The 16,773-nt window shown below is 37.3% G+C and overlaps 2 protein-coding genes and 1 long non-coding RNA gene across 7 annotated transcripts in view; all 3 read left to right on the forward strand.

The window, feature by feature from the left end:
* LOC107688513 (alpha-tocopherol transfer protein-like) overlaps positions 1-621 on the forward strand; it is an 8,768-nt gene extending 8,147 nt beyond the window's left edge. For both annotated transcript variants that reach the window (XM_016486207.1, XM_016486208.1), the window contains exon 6: positions 525-621. The gene's annotated coding sequence lies outside the window, so the exon portion shown is untranslated. The remainder of the gene's footprint in view (positions 1-524) is intronic.
* A 126-nt stretch (positions 622-747) lies between these two features.
* The window catches only part of asph (aspartate beta-hydroxylase), a 17,233-nt gene continuing 1,207 nt past the window's right edge, over positions 748-16,773 (forward strand). The window contains exons 1-10 of one of the 4 annotated variants that reach the window (XM_016486206.1): positions 748-934; positions 4,505-4,660; positions 4,781-4,825; positions 5,578-5,646; positions 13,742-13,813; positions 14,516-14,584; positions 14,831-15,375; positions 15,499-15,916; positions 16,126-16,170; positions 16,334-16,378. In XM_016486206.1, coding sequence (XP_016341692.1) covers positions 898-934; positions 4,505-4,660; positions 4,781-4,825; positions 5,578-5,646; positions 13,742-13,813; positions 14,516-14,584; positions 14,831-15,375; positions 15,499-15,916; positions 16,126-16,170; positions 16,334-16,378 — 1,501 coding nt within the window. In that variant the 5' untranslated portion in view covers positions 748-897. The other 3 variants (XM_016486204.1, XM_016486203.1, XM_016486205.1) reach the window with 3 other exon arrangements.
* LOC107688514 (uncharacterized) lies at positions 11,408-13,398 on the forward strand. The gene is made up of 2 exons (XR_001634241.1): positions 11,408-11,654; positions 12,481-13,398. It is a non-coding gene; the product is annotated as an uncharacterized LOC107688514 (long non-coding RNA).

Here is a 16,773-nt window from a genome sequence, read left to right on the forward strand (position 1 = left end):
GGTTTTGTGGGGGGGGGGGGGGGGTGTGGGGGCTCTCCTATATGAATTTCAGAGTGTATTACAGGTTGAAAACAATTAAAGTTACAACAAGTTTTAACCTCATATAAGAGTAAAGTTCCAACCTTCAGTCACTTTAGAATGAGGTGGACAAAAGCAGAGAGTGGGGCACAACTTACAGTCAATGGAACAATTTGTACCAAAACAAAATCAGTTTTGGTTGTTAATTTCACCCCCCTCACAATATAAAGCATTATTATTACGAATTCGGTTGAATTGGTAAATTAATTTAATTAACTAATTGTGCAATTGAACTGTGGTTCCTTCGTTGTGTGTTTTCTAGTCTAGTTTTGCAAGAAAATTGGAGGCAGAAAAGATCTTGCTTCCAGAGTCCAGACTTAAGTAATTTTGCAAATCACAACCTACGCACGCTCTATATAGGTCACACATAACACGACCAAATCATTCGACCGTTATTCGCAACGATCAGAATTATGATAACGTTGTGAATTGTTTTGCATTCCCAACACTGTGTGAAAGGACATGGACTGGATCTCGCGATGAGTCCAACCTGCCATCTTGCCACGTTCCAGCGCTGGTAGAAAACAACAGGAAAGAACTGGGCGGTCTTACCTCGAAGGTATCCACACGATTGAATAAGTCATCGGCCACTGCTCAGCGATTGGATGACATTTTCATTTGCCCCGCCCACAATGGCTTTGTCTGGACAGTATTGGTCGAATGTTCAGTCACTCAAAAGGGGGACGGGCTGCTATGGGCCTCGGTGTATGAAAGCATAGGGATTTGATTTTTGCAGGGCATCAGTACCAGAACTGAAACTGGAATTGCAATCAATTAATTTGTTAAAGAACAAGAAACGTCGAAGAACTTTCACTTGCAATGGCTAAGAAAAATGCAAAGGGACCAGTCAAAAAAGGTGTGTATGTTTTGTCGTCAAAAATACGTGCATTTCTGCGAAGGCCTGAAAGTTAATCGGACGGCAAGATTGATTTTGTTTATCTAATTTAAACGCCATGTGAATAAATGATAAACAAGTAAAATAATTAGAATGACCCCAATGCATTGTGTCGGCTACAGTCGTGATATGTAAACTACGCTAGTTGTGTTACACTGTAACCACAAACAGTTTTTGAATCGTTGCTACATTCTGAGCGAGTAAGAACTTTTCTGTCCAAAACGGGTGTATTAAACCCCCCTGAACGTGTCTATACACTTGGAAAATTGGACGAAATGGTTGCAGAACTTCTGCATGCTTTTTTAATCGTAACTTACTTGCACGAGCGCCACAAGGCCTAGTTTATCGTACTGTTTGTTAATTCCGACAGCAGCAAATGACCTACATTTTCAGATATACATTTTCAAGAGTTGCCCCAGTGCGAGCTCTTAAATGCCCACGTGTCAATATTGGGAGAGCGTGGGAGGGGTTACACGTGTCCTCTAGGGTCCCATGTCCCCACACACTCTGTAATTAAAAATACATTCTGCCACACTGCAGGACCCCACTGCTGGTTAACAACGTCCTGGCGTTGGGTTTAGCTATCTAGCTATTATTATTGACTTTAGTAAGTGCGTGGTTATTATGTAAGAGTGGTAGATGAACTATCGGACTTTTGAAAGTATATGAACTCTTACAGTGAAATTTTAGACACGGGGTATAGATTTATCATATGTGCTGCTGATTCTTAACTGTAGAAAGGTTAATATTAACGTAAAAACGGCGTAAAATGTTACCGTAAAAACCGTTAAATTGGTAAACTGTAAGTTACATCACCATATACGATTAAAATATGTATATACATGCAGGTATACTGTAGAACTGTTTTCAGTTATATTATATTTATTTTGTGTTTCCTGTTTGTCAGGGCAACTGTGCGCTTTCTATTTATGTTTGTTAGCTACTGTTCATGGTAAAGCCTGTTTTGTTCATGGAAAAGCTTAATTCATCATGTGGCCTCCTTATTTTAAAACCTGAATTATTATGGTGGTTATCTCTATATTTTGAGCCAATAAAGCAGACCAAGCAGATTTGAATAAATGCAGTTATGGACTGTATACCTGAGTACAGGAATCAAATGCCATCATATTTCTATGTTGTTGGTGTCTGTGAGGTGCCACTTGAACCACCATTTCTTATTTGCCATAAGCATTCCAATTCTCTCCAATAAACGCTACATTTTATTGTGTTTATCCATTATGGAACACTTTTCCTGTAATGATAATAATCTAGAGCCACACCCATTTAAATATCTACTGAAGGTTAACAGTTACAAAATCACTATCCTTAGATTGATGCATTTATAATGCATTGCTTTGTAAAGTGAACTCAGCTGTTCATAAAGTGGTGCAATGCCCTTTTATCAAATGTCAAAATCATTGCTTTCAGGGAACATTTCAGCTGCACAGAATAACTTGCTGAGTGCCACAGAAATGGTAAAGAAATGACAGCCTGTCATGACATGCTTGCATTTTGTTTTTGTTTTTTTCTCAAGCATTTCTCCATTGATTCCACTGTTCTGTTCAAATAACCTTGCATGTTTGTTTTTCCAAGGGCATTTAATCCAATGCAATTCTCTGACATGTGGTTGTGTAGAATATATTTTATTTTGACTTTGGTAAATGCAGTGTGCATCTCACAATATTAAATGTACTCTTTCATGCATAGAGTGAAGAATGCATTTGTGTGTGTTTAACAAGCAACACTATTGGCATTCATAAGAAAATCTGGACTAAATAATGTTTACATATGCAACATTTGAACTCCTGTTGTGACATCAGAAAACCCACTGGACTTTTAAACCAGTGTATGATCTATTGTTCTACAGCAGTGTTAGCTTGCTGGTCATTCAATATTCCAGTCGGGGGTGTATATGCTGATAAGATCACATAAGGGGTTAATGTCCAGGGTTTGTTCCTCTGACCAGACAGGAACTGCTTGCTTTACACAGTGGGGTGTGTAGGTACGACTGAAGAAGAGAGGGTAATTCAAGGCACACATTCCACTACAATGTTATGCAAGCTAGACGATGAACATTGTGTACCACAAAGGCATAGTCGAAGCAACGACAAAAGCAGTGCATGAGTTACAAAAAGAGTTTGAGCACTGTTTTTCATAGCAGGTATAAATGGGGGAGGGGAAGACGTTGATTAGGTCATAATGGCAGCTGGAAAACGCCTTCCAAAGTTTGATTTGCATGTCATTAAAACGCATGTATGTAGTGAAGCAGTGTATCCTCCATTGTGTGCTACTCTTTTGTTAAGTATAGTAATTTGGAAGGCCATTCAGCCTTTTCAGCTTTCATATGTGACTAAGAACAGCAGGATGGAGTGGGATTTGCCTCTACCCTTTCGTATGGGTGCTTGAGATTTTCTGGCTTTCAAGCGGACAGTTCTAAAAATAATCCATTTGCTGGTCGAGTTCCATATTAAGTTCCGGCTCAATTCACAAGGAACAAAAAGGCAGGAGACCTGCTGTTGTTACAGGGGTTTGGGGTAGGATTGGGGTGAAAGACGCTCTCTTCTTCCCCACGTTGCTTGGAGGAATGGGGGAGCCGAATGCAGAGGTCAAGGTGGTGAACGAAGAAACCGGTATAGTATTTTTATGATTTGGAATAACGTTTTATGACAAGAGATGACATTTAAAAAAATCATGGGGTGTGAGAGAAAGCCTTAACATTTGGAAATGAATGTAATCTTATTTAATACTTTATTTTTATGGTACATTTGTGGTTTGTGTATATGAGCAGCAACAATTTAATGTTTTTTTTTGGGGGGGAGATGGCTTAGGTACCTTAAAAATGTATTGTTATAAAGTTTTAATGTGCAGTCAGTTTATATATGCACCTGTGCAAACTACAAAAAGAGAATTTATTTTGTCGTAACACTTTAGTGTTGTTATTGCTCTCTGTATATCTGTTACTAACGTTTGTAGCATGCGTGTGCGCATGAACAAATGTGTGGTTTGACCTAGCAGAACGTAGCGGACAAAACACCTGTTCATTCTTCCTACTAGAGCTCTGAATGCAGATGTATTTATACCGCAGTTCCATGAGGAGTGTCAACAGGCCTCAGAATAACTGCACTTTTTTAGACTCTTGTCGCCTTGTGATTGCTATAGATGTGATTTCATGTGGAATATTTAAACATCTTACAGGGAATCTTTCATCAGAACCAGACATCTATTGGATTTTATACAGCATTTGAATATAGAAAGAATTGATTGGTCTCCAGTTTTTTTTCAGCTTCAAAGCTATGTTACATAGTCTATTAACTAGTGGCCTTGAGTGAATACTTGTGTGTGCCGTAATACTAAAGGACTAATCTCACTTTCAAAGTCATGGTTTAATTTTGAGCATGCATTCTTCGTTCACATGAGGGTTTTGCTGTGCTGCATTGATTTGATTTTGTTAAATGAAAATGTTTTATATTCATAAACACTTTTTTTCAATTTCTTCCTGATATTGTATAATCTTATTCTTTTATACTTCAGAGGCCAAGCCACAGCAGGCACATAAAAATGGAAAGAAGGCAGAAGTTGGAGGAGGAACCTCGTTTTTCACCTGGTTCATGGTTTTGGCTCTCTTGGGCGTCTGGACCTCTGTAGCTGTGGTGTATTTTGACCTTATTGACTATCAAGGTGTAATTGGTGAGTCTTTGGTTTCTATTATTTAGAGTTTTTTTTAATAAATGGTTGTAGTTTTAAAAATACTTTTTACATATGTTATATGTAATTTTTTTTGTATATCTGGTCTTAATTTGCATGCAGCCAAAGCAAAGGACTTGCGCTATAATCTTTCAGAGGTATTACAAGGTATGAAATCTGAACAAGTGAATAGAATCATCACCATAAACCTCATTTCTTTGAACCTCTCATCTTCAGTTACAGAGTAGAGAAGTGAATTTGATTGTTAGTTCTGTTTTAGTGTAATTTTTCATACTTTAATATAAACGCACACTACATTTTATATAAATTTACTCTATAAGTTTGGGGTCAGTGAGATTTTGTTTTGAAAGAAATAAATTTTATTTAGCAAAGATGCATTAACTTAAGACTGGAGTAATGATGCTAAAAATTCTGCTTTGCTATTGCAGGAATAAATTACTTTGAATTAATTAAAATAGAAACCAGTAATTTTACATTGTAATAATAATAGTTCACAATTGTACTGTTTTTACTGTATTTATTTATTTATTTTTTAAATGCAGCCTCGGTGTGCATAAGACACTTCTTTCAAAAACTTTAAAACACTGACACCAAAACTTTTGGACTGTAGTGTATTTTCTAATCATTTGAATTTGATAAAATGTTAATCTAATGTTTGTTAATGACTTCTTGAGGAAAGTTGTTATAACGTGTTACCATGCAGGTTTACTTGTTTACTTACAGAACTATATCAAATAGTACAAGGTTTCTTTAAGACATGTCCTTAATCTTATTTGAAATAAGACAAATACGAGCAATTTCACAGCGCTATTTGTAGGACCTTTAGTTTCAAATATGGCACAATGAATTATTCACAACCCATGTCAAATGACTAAATGAGATTCACTTTACTTTACTAGGTAAACTCGTGTCCTATGATGCTGATGGTGATGGAGACTTTGATGTGGAAGATGCTAAAGTACTACTAGGCAAGTGAAGTGATTTCCAATGAAATTTTCTACCAGATGATATTTTGCATGACTGACTTTGGTTCACTTTTGTGCAGTTTTGAATGAAATCAGACAGATGCACGTGCATGGTACTTTCATCATTTTGTTCAAACAACATTCCATTTTGGAGAAGAAGTGATGAGAGGTTATTGCCTTATTGCATGAGTTTGTAAATTAGACCAACTTGCTAGTATTACATTTAAGGCAAAGTCATGTGGTAAGGAGAGAAAATAAAGAGATTTATTTTCTCATTTAGCATGTAGTTTAACTGATTTCACAACAAACAGCCCCATTAGTCCTTCCCATGCATGCCCCATTTCTCCTTTACTTCATCTTACGCTTTTAATAGCAGCGTTACCCTCTTTTTTTATAGCACTGAATCCTTATCTACTAAACCTTGCAAACCAACACCACCCTCTCTCTATTTTCTTGCTCTCCCACTGTTCTTTCTTTCCCTCTCTTTCTCTTTTTCCTTATTCTCCCGTTTGCGTAGGGCTGACCAAAGATGGCAGCAAAGAAAACTCAGACTCCCTTGAGGAAGTCCTCGATATTTTAGCGGAAGAGGGCAATGATTGGTTTCAAGGTTTCTTCACCTTCCTTTATGACATTATGAGTCCTTTTGAAACGCTAGAGGATGAAGAAACCGAGGCAGCAGCGGAGGATGTTGCTGGCGCGTCACAGACTGAAGGGGTTCAGGGCCAAAAGACATGCGTTATTTTAGGCCTTCAAAATCAATAGTCATGTTTTCTACCGCATTTGTGACAGATGCACTTTATTAGAGGAGGACTTGCTCCTTTGACGACTTGATTCTGTTCCTAACACTTGAAGAAATATTTTGTTGGGAAGATCGCCAACAGTCACTTTGGGACCTGTGAACTCTTGAGAAGATGATGTCATTATGAACATTTACATATTTGTAAATATTGAACTTGTGTAGTTTATGCTTCATTGCAGCTCTTTTGCAACGGCTGTTTCCAGCTACTAATACTCTATTTACCTTTTTGCATATGACCTTAGTGTGCTGTAAGTTGAACATATCACCTTTGCTGCATGCCTCAGTTCCCTTATATCACGAACAACAGTATGTATTTCTATTTGAGTCTTGCAATTTAACACTGTACATGTGACATCTTGTTTATAATCTGATTATCATTATCATTTCTCTCTGTCTTTAGGATCTGAATAGTTTATTTTGAGCCGTTTAATATCATTACAATAATTGCATTTTGGGGTGATTTGCATCCTCAGCAACTCAGCGGAGATGGATCTTTTTGTGTTTTATATTTCCTTTAAACTTAATTTTTTTTACTGCTCAATACAGAATAGGCAGTTTTATATGACATTGTCAGTTGTTACGTTGTTTTTGTTTCTTCTTTGTCATGTGAGTTGCCTTTGCTCTCCTGAGTCTCCTCCATCAGAGATTTAGAGAATAATGATAGCTTAGAGCTACAGTATGAATATATCCCACCCCTCTTGCAGTATTACCTCAATTAACAAACTTCAGGTAGGAAATTTGTACTATGGTGTAAATGGATGTGTAGCTGATTTAAAGGGATGGTTCACTCAAAAATGAAAATTGTCATTAATTACTCACCCTCATGTCGTTCCAAACCCTAAGACCTTTGTTCATCTTCGGAATACAAATGAAGATATTTTCGCAAAGAAAACAAAAATAACGACTTTATTCAACAATTCTTCTCCGCCTTATCCCGTCTGCAGCAGCGTGCCACCATTGTAAAGTCATAATTTTTGTTTTCTTTGCGCACAAAAAGTATTCTCGTAGCTTTGTAAAATTACAGTTGAACCACTGATGTCACATGGACTATTTTACAGTTGTCCTTGCTATGTTTCTGGACCTGGGAACATTGCAGTTGTGCTGCTGTCTACGGAGGGACAGAGAGCTCTCGGATTTCATTTAAAAATATCTTAATTTGTGTTCCGAAGATGAACAAAGGTCTTACGGGTTTGGAATGACATGAGGGTGAGTAATTAATGACAGAATTTTCATTTTTGGGAGAACTATCCCTTTAATAAATGGGTGTCAATTCAGGAACTTCATCAGTTCATCAGCCAAGAATTAGTTCAGTGGCGTGTGTAGGAAACGTCTCCTGAACCCCAGAGTTCTGTAACCGTCAACAATCAGTTCCTACCTGCCACTCTAAAGCACCTGAAACGGTGTGCCTGATAAGTAATACAGTGTTTATATGGCTCCTGAAATACTAGGAGGGAATTGAGAGGGCTATGAATGTGAATGTTAAATATTTTGTATGCAAAAAGTACCGTATGCAGGAATTATTTACAGAATGGCTGCTTTTGTGTCTGGAAGTGTGTAGAATTAGGAATTTAGCTTAGATTGAAAAAAAAAAATCTTCATTATCACTTTAATACCACTTATATCACAATTATGCTTTCAAATATTTCAAGTACAGTTTAAGTGTTATTTTGGTAAATTAACAATTCAGATCTTTTGGTTTAATTATTTTGCAATTGTTGCCATATGTTAAAGTTGTTGGTTTGGCTTTTTTGTTGTTAATAAGATTGCTTCTCCTCATATGTTGTACAAAAATACACTGCTTGCAGATAGTGATTTTGTAACTTTTTTTTTTTTGTTCAAAATCATTTTTACAGAGATTTTCTATCAGAATTATTTGAAATTATTAGACATCAAGCACTGTGTTTTACAGAGCATTGCGCATGACGACCCAATCAATAGAATCAGACCAGACATGAGTGAATGGGCTGTATATTCTCTGACATCATTAGTGTCAAAGAAATGTATGAAGAAGACCTCAAAGGCAGGATTTAGGCCTACATTGAACAACTGTTTTAAGTAGCAGTCACTGACTTTATTTGTCTGTCTCATTTAAATTAGATGAAAAGAAAGAGGTTTCCAGGAGAAAAGGAGGTATTTTGCACACTTGGTCTGAGTGCATGCAGCAGACTAGCCTCTAGTGTGGTTTGGGATCTTGGAAGGCGTTTACTTGATCAACTTGTTTCTGTTTGCATGACTGAGCTGACATGAGATATTTTAAGCTACATATTATTTTTGTGTTTAACCAAGGAGTGTTTAACAATACCACCTTTTTAGTTGGCATTTATGAGTTTGCATGGACAATGATGACTTGACAAGGAACTACATGCACATGTAAGCCTTGTGTATACTTTTTCCAGGCTATTTGCAAATAATATTGGGGAACTGTGGACTTGTTATAAACATCCTAAATACATAATCTAATATAATGTGTACAGTAGTGATTCTCAACCTGAGAGCCAGGGCTGTCTAGGGAGCCATTCCAAACTTCCACAGCCACAGGATGATTTGAATTATTTACATGTAGTTTTTTCTTAGTTTTTTCCATAAGCCAAGAATTTATTGAAGCATACAGTACAATCACATGAATTTTGGTCAATTCATTTAATATATCACGACTTACAGTTTCTGTTAAAATTTTTTTAAATGATAATTTTATCATTTGTCATAATTACAGCAGAAATACTTGAAATATTTAACCTATATGGTGGGCCTTCGAATATTCTGTAGGACAGCTGGGGGCCGTCAAGTTAAGTAAGTTGAGAACCACTGGTGTGGAGGATATCACAAACATACTAATGAGGGAGTTCTGATGTGAAATGATTTGCATCATTACAACTAATTGCGTTGTGGCTTGAGGTGTGTGTAGTGATAAGATTTAGTTACCATGATTACATCATCAAACAAAGTTTCTCCCCAGAGCTTTCCCATACCAAAGATGTTGGGTTGAAGCTAAGGGAAGCTCTGAAACAGCAGCTCACCATCATCCACGAGAGAGTGGAGGCTAGGAAGATAGCTAAATTGGCTCTGGCGGAAGTGAGGAACATCCTAGCCAAAGAGGAGGAAGAGAGGACCTTGAACCATATCAGGGAGGAGTCGGAAGCCAAGGCCTGGGAGAGAGCTGAGGCTCGGCTGAAAGAGGAGGGGGAGAGAATAGAGAAGGAGGATGTGGAAAAGGCCATGGCAAGAATTAGAAAGGAGAAGGAGGAAAGAGAGAAAATGGCAGAAGTTGAAGAAGCAAAGAAGACTAAGAAGGTGGAAAAGGATGAGGTGAAGGAAAAGCCAGAGGCTGAAAAGAAATCTCACGAGAAACCCGTTGTTGATGACGATGCTAAAAAAGTTGAGAAAAATGGAAAAGGCAAAGAATCCAAGAAGGCTGCAGCTAAAAAGAAACCGTAAGGCAGCAAATCAGCTACTGTTAGATCTTTTTGTCTTTTGTGTAATTTGTTAACATCTGGCTGAATTTGATCTCAGGCCATTGTGAGTCTCCAGAGACCACCCCTTGTAGACTGAAGGCAAGACCTTTTGTCTCTATATATGAGAGATAATCAGTGATGTTAATCAGAACATTGAGATTAGTAGAAGCAAAAGCAGAACAAGGTGCTATATGCCGATCGTCATGTGGAAGTTCTTTTATTTCTCTTAAAAAATGTCTGTTTTGTTTGAGGGTAGGATTTTGGTTTACTCTTACAAAATACTAGCTATAGTGTGAGATTTCAACATTGATGTTCCTCTGATTTTGTTTATTTTATAATAAATACAACAGGTAGCTATACTTTATTAAGAGAGAACGTTCTTGTGTTATCAATAAACTATATGAATCCCCTGATTTGTTTTATCTGTGCCTTGAGTGCTTTTCTTTTCAGTGTTGATTAATACAAGAAAAACAAGCAGTTGTATTAAAACTGGACAAGAATACATGTCTGTTCACTAATAATATCTATAAACGTTTCCTTTTACCTCTCCTCTGTTTTCCTATTGGTCTGTTTCAAATCTCAAACACATACCTTTGTGCCTGTAAAACAAAGGACAGAAAAAGCTCTAGTGCAAAAGTAAACCAAATATTACAGTTGAACCACTGATGTCACATGGACTATTTTACAGTTGTCCTTGCTATGTTTCTGGACCTGGGAACATTGCAGTTGTGCTGCTGTCTACGGAGGGACAGAGAGCTCTCGGATTTCATTTAAAAATATCTTAATTTGTGTTCCGAAGATGAACAAAGGTCTTACGGGTTTGGAATGACATGAGGGTGAGTAATTAATGACAGAATTTTCATTTTTGGGAGAACTATCCCTTTAATAAATGGGTGTCAATTCAGGAACTTCATCAGTTCATCAGCCAAGAATTAGTTCAGTGGCGTGTGTAGGAAACGTCTCCTGAACCCCAGAGTTCTGTAACCGTCAACAATCAGTTCCTACCTGCCACTCTAAAGCACCTGAAACGGTGTGCCTGATAAGTAATACAGTGTTTATATGGCTCCTGAAATACTAGGAGGGAATTGAGAGGGCTATGAATGTGAATGTTAAATATTTTGTATGCAAAAAGTACCGTATGCAGGAATTATTTACAGAATGGCTGCTTTTGTGTCTGGAAGTGTGTAGAATTAGGAATTTAGCTTAGATTGAAAAAAAAAAATCTTCATTATCACTTTAATACCACTTATATCACAATTATGCTTTCAAATATTTCAAGTACAGTTTAAGTGTTATTTTGGTAAATTAACAATTCAGATCTTTTGGTTTAATTATTTTGCAATTGTTGCCATATGTTAAAGTTGTTGGTTTGGCTTTTTTGTTGTTAATAAGATTGCTTCTCCTCATATGTTGTACAAAAATACACTGCTTGCAGATAGTGATTTTGTAACTTTTTTTTTTTTGTTCAAAATCATTTTTACAGAGATTTTCTATCAGAATTATTTGAAATTATTAGACATCAAGCACTGTGTTTTACAGAGCATTGCGCATGACGACCCAATCAATAGAATCAGACCAGACATGAGTGAATGGGCTGTATATTCTCTGACATCATTAGTGTCAAAGAAATGTATGAAGAAGACCTCAAAGGCAGGATTTAGGCCTACATTGAACAACTGTTTTAAGTAGCAGTCACTGACTTTATTTGTCTGTCTCATTTAAATTAGATGAAAAGAAAGAGGTTTCCAGGAGAAAAGGAGGTATTTTGCACACTTGGTCTGAGTGCATGCAGCAGACTAGCCTCTAGTGTGGTTTGGGATCTTGGAAGGCGTTTACTTGATCAACTTGTTTCTGTTTGCATGACTGAGCTGACATGAGATATTTTAAGCTACATATTATTTTTGTGTTTAACCAAGGAGTGTTTAACAATACCACCTTTTTAGTTGGCATTTATGAGTTTGCATGGACAATGATGACTTGACAAGGAACTACATGCACATGTAAGCCTTGTGTATACTTTTTCCAGGCTATTTGCAAATAATATTGGGGAACTGTGGACTTGTTATAAACATCCTAAATACATAATCTAATATAATGTGTACAGTAGTGATTCTCAACCTGAGAGCCAGGGCTGTCTAGGGAGCCATTCCAAACTTCCACAGCCACAGGATGATTTGAATTATTTACATGTAGTTTTTTCTTAGTTTTTTCCATAAGCCAAGAATTTATTGAAGCATACAGTACAATCACATGAATTTTGGTCAATTCATTTAATATATCACGACTTACAGTTTCTGTTAAAATTTTTTTAAATGATAATTTTATCATTTGTCATAATTACAGCAGAAATACTTGAAATATTTAACCTATATGGTGGGCCTTCGAATATTCTGTAGGACAGCTGGGGGCCGTCAAGTTAAGTAAGTTGAGAACCACTGGTGTGGAGGATATCACAAACATACTAATGAGGGAGTTCTGATGTGAAATGATTTGCATCATTACAACTAATTGCGTTGTGGCTTGAGGTGTGTGTAGTGATAAGATTTAGTTACCATGATTACATCATCAAACAAAGTTTCTCCCCAGAGCTTTCCCATACCAAAGATGTTGGGTTGAAGCTAAGGGAAGCTCTGAAACAGCAGCTCACCATCATCCACGAGAGAGTGGAGGCTAGGAAGATAGCTAAATTGGCTCTGGCGGAAGTGAGGAACATCCTAGCCAAAGAGGAGGAAGAGAGGACCTTGAACCATATCAGGGAGGAGTCGGAAGCCAAGGCCTGGGAGAGAGCTGAGGCTCGGCTGAAAGAGGAGGGGGAGAGAATAGAGAAGGAGGATGTGGAAAAGGCCATGGCAAGAATTAGAAAGGAGAAGGAGGAAAGAGAGAAAATGGCAGAAGTTGAAGAAGCAAAGAAGACTAAGAAGGTGGAAAAGGATGAGGTGAAGGAAAAGCCAGAGGCTGAAAAGAAATCTCACGAGAAACCCGTTGTTGATGACGATGCTAAAAAAGTTGAGAAAAATGGAAAAGGCAAAGAATCCAAGAAGGCTGCAGCTAAAAAGAAACCGTAAGGCAGCAAATCAGCTACTGTTAGATCTTTTTGTCTTTTGTGTAATTTGTTAACATCTGGCTGAATTTGATCTCAGGCCATTGTGAGTCTCCAGAGACCACCCCTTGTAGACTGAAGGCAAGACCTTTTGTCTCTATATATGAGAGATAATCAGTGATGTTAATCAGAACATTGAGATTAGTAGAAGCAAAAGCAGAACAAGGTGCTATATGCCGATCGTCATGTGGAAGTTCTTTTATTTCTCTTAAAAAATGTCTGTTTTGTTTGAGGGTAGGATTTTGGTTTACTCTTACAAAATACTAGCTATAGTGTGAGATTTCAACATTGATGTTCCTCTGATTTTGTTTATTTTATAATAAATACAACAGGTAGCTATACTTTATTAAGAGAGAACGTTCTTGTGTTATCAATAAACTATATGAATCCCCTGATTTGTTTTATCTGTGCCTTGAGTGCTTTTCTTTTCAGTGTTGATTAATACAAGAAAAACAAGCAGTTGTATTAAAACTGGACAAGAATACATGTCTGTTCACTAATAATATCTATAAACGTTTCCTTTTACCTCTCCTCTGTTTTCCTATTGGTCTGTTTCAAATCTCAAACACATACCTTTGTGCCTGTAAAACAAAGGACAGAAAAAGCTCTAGTGCAAAAGTAAACCAAATGTCATAAGGTTATGGAAATCCTTTTGAAAGTGTAATGCTCTTCATATAGAGGGCTTGTTTCATGTGACTGTATTCTACGCTTGCCTCATGTATGCACATCCACATGTAAAATCCTCAGGGCTGAAAGATAAATCCACCATTGAGACCAGTGAATCATTTGAGGGAACCCTTGCTGAACCTGTGGAAGAAGGTAAAGTAGAATCCTACACGGGAGCTTTATGCAATAAATAAGGGTGCAGTGAGAATTTGTTGATGCATAGAAATATCTTTGTAGGTCAATAAAATAAGATGCAGGGTTTTATAACACAAATAGACATTTAATGTGATATGCAAGTTAGGAAAGTAAATGTACAAGTTACTGCCATTGTTACAAGATGAAATTGCCTGACCCTGAAATTTATTTATATATATATATATATATATATATATATATAAAAAATTTTTTTGTCATCAAACCTATATTTTTAGTACATTTTAAAAGTATATGCAAAAAATAAGATTTAATATAAGCATTAAACATTTGTTTGATTGCAGGGGAGTTGGCCTTATCTAGTGGATCATTAAATATTAACAGTGTTAATAAGGACGGTGTTCTGTGTGTATATATGTACCACCTGTGTGCTATGTAGAAATGATTCTGATGGACACTTTTATAACTGAAATGCCTGCCAGTGATGAACGAGTCTTACCACATACCACAAAAGTTCTTGCATAACATGACGTGAGAGTAATCGCATTGACCTGTTACAGAAGACTTGTATAATTGAACTTCAAATCTTAGTAAAGCATGTTTTTACAAGCGTGTTTTAGGACTGATAAATAAAGGCTTTCAATCCAGAAAAACAGACTGTTTTCCTTCAAGCTAAGTTGATTAGTTTTGTTTCTTAATCAGCTCCTGAAACTATCGTGGAGGAAGAAATCCAGGCCACTAAAGTTGAAGCAGCAGCTCAGCCACCACCGGGTATGGCTTTTATTATGTCCTTTGAAATTACAATGTGCAATTGTTGCTATTTGTTTACTCTCACATATTGTGTTGTGTAGCTGTATACATGTATGTATATACTACAAAAGGATCCAGTATAACGCAACCTAACCGCTGAATTGGCGCATTCACAAAGTTCTACACATCACATATATTGGCACCTACCAATAAGAGCATAGTACAATCTATTTAATATATTTACTATAATAGTTTATTCTCTTGCAGAACCAGAGGCTGTGGAAGAGGAGCCTGTTCCTGTGGAAGAAGAACCTCTGGAAGTAGACGAAGAACCCACTGCTGTAGAAGATGAAGTAGCTGAGGAGGAACCAGAGGTTGAAGAGGAGCAAGAAGTTCCAGAGGAAGAACCAGAAGTTGTGGAGGAAGAGCCTGAGATTACAGAGACTGTTCCAGTTGAGGAAGAGGCTTTTGAGGAGGCAGTGGAAGAGCCTGCAAAAGAGGAAGAGGTCATACCAGTTGAAGAACCGATTGAGGAAGCTGCTAAAGTGGAAGAAGCGGTTGAGGAAGTGTTGGAGGAAGAGGCTGCATCCGTAGAAGAAGAAATAGTAGAAGATGCTCCACTGGAAGAGGCAGTAGAAGAAGAGGTTGCACAGGTGGAAGAAGCAGTGGAGGTAGTGTTGGAGGAAGAGGCAGCATCAGTGGAAGAGACAATAGAAGAAGTAGTAGAAGAGGATGCACCAGTGGAAGAAACAGTAGAGGAAGCTGCACCAGTAGAAGCAGCTGTGGAGGAGGTTGTACCAGTAGAAGAAGCAGTTGAGGAGCTTGAACCAGTAGAAGAAGCTGTGGAAGAGGTTGTACCGGTAGAAGCAGTTGAGGAGCTTGAAACAGTAGAAGAAGCTGTGGAAGAGGTTGTACCGGTAGAAGCAGTTGAGGAGCTTGAAACAGTAGAAGAAGCTGTGGAAGAGGTTGTACCGGTAGAAGCAGTTGAGGAGCTTGAAACAGTAGAAGAAGCTGTGGAAGAGGTTGTACCGGTAGAAGCAGTTGAGGAGCTTGTACCAGTAGAAGAAGAAGTAGAGGAGCTTGTACCAGTAGAAGAAGCTGTTGAGGAGCTTGTACCAGTAGAAGAAGAAGTAGAGGAACCTGAACAAGTGGAGGAACCTGAAGCAACAGAACCAGTGAAAGATGTAGAAACACCCGAAGAGACAGTTGAGGAATCAGTCTCTGTAGAAGAAGCTGTAACAGAAGAGGAAGTTATAGAGGAAACAGATGAGTCATTTCAGGAAGATGAGGAAGAACAAGACTCCACATCGGAGGAAACAGAGCTTCAGGCAGAGAATATGGAAGAAGAGGAGGGTACGTTTTTTTTCTTTTCTTTTTCGCAGGTTCACTCAGATGGTTATTATATAGCAGCAAGAAATAATACCCAAAATATCTTATTTGTTAAAATAGTAGAGTAAGTACAATAATGTGGATGCCAACATTATCTGATAATATCAGATACTACACAGATAACAGAGGAAGTTATGCTTGCTTTGTTGTGAAATGTGTCTGTCTTTTTACAGAGGATGCAGCTGCTGAGGAAGAGCAGCCTGAGGAGGACGTAGCAGGTTGGTAATTCAATTTTATGGTTATATAAAAGATATAAAGAATGGGATGATTTCCTGATCTGTACAGTGTTGAGTCATACATTCTATGCTCAATGTCTGTTTTGGCTCAATGTCTGTTATCTTTGTCTTTATTAACTTGTAAATTTGTTTATTCATTTAACAGAGGAAATTGACCAAACAGAAGAACAAATTGAAGTAGAGCCCACAGGTAATCAAATTTTGTCCATTGAGATTCATTTTCATCATAGTTGAAATTTTTATCTCGTTAAGGATGTTTTTCTCATGCAGGTCACTTCTCCTCTCTTTACTTAGTTTTGCATTGTATTGTTTCTATCTATCTGTGTATCTATAGATATTTTTAGCGTTACTGCTTTATTGTCTTATATCTTTTATTAATGATTTGGTTATATTTCCATGTCTTTATTTTCTGTATGTAAATCTTTACATATAAATATGTACGTAAAGATGCTAAAATTGCGTGTTCAAGAAAGTCCTTTTAAAGCAAGTTAGTTCTCTCAGTAGCCATATTCATAACCAAACTAAAATCTGACAACAATATGGTACCATAAATGGTGCTCCTTATTAACCTCAAATGTATATGTG

Source organism: Sinocyclocheilus anshuiensis, unplaced genomic scaffold (genome assembly GCF_001515605.1).
Source record: "Sinocyclocheilus anshuiensis isolate Anshui unplaced genomic scaffold, SAMN03320099.WGS_v1.1 scaffold329, whole genome shotgun sequence".
NCBI lineage: Eukaryota > Metazoa > Chordata > Actinopteri > Cypriniformes > Cyprinidae > Sinocyclocheilus > Sinocyclocheilus anshuiensis.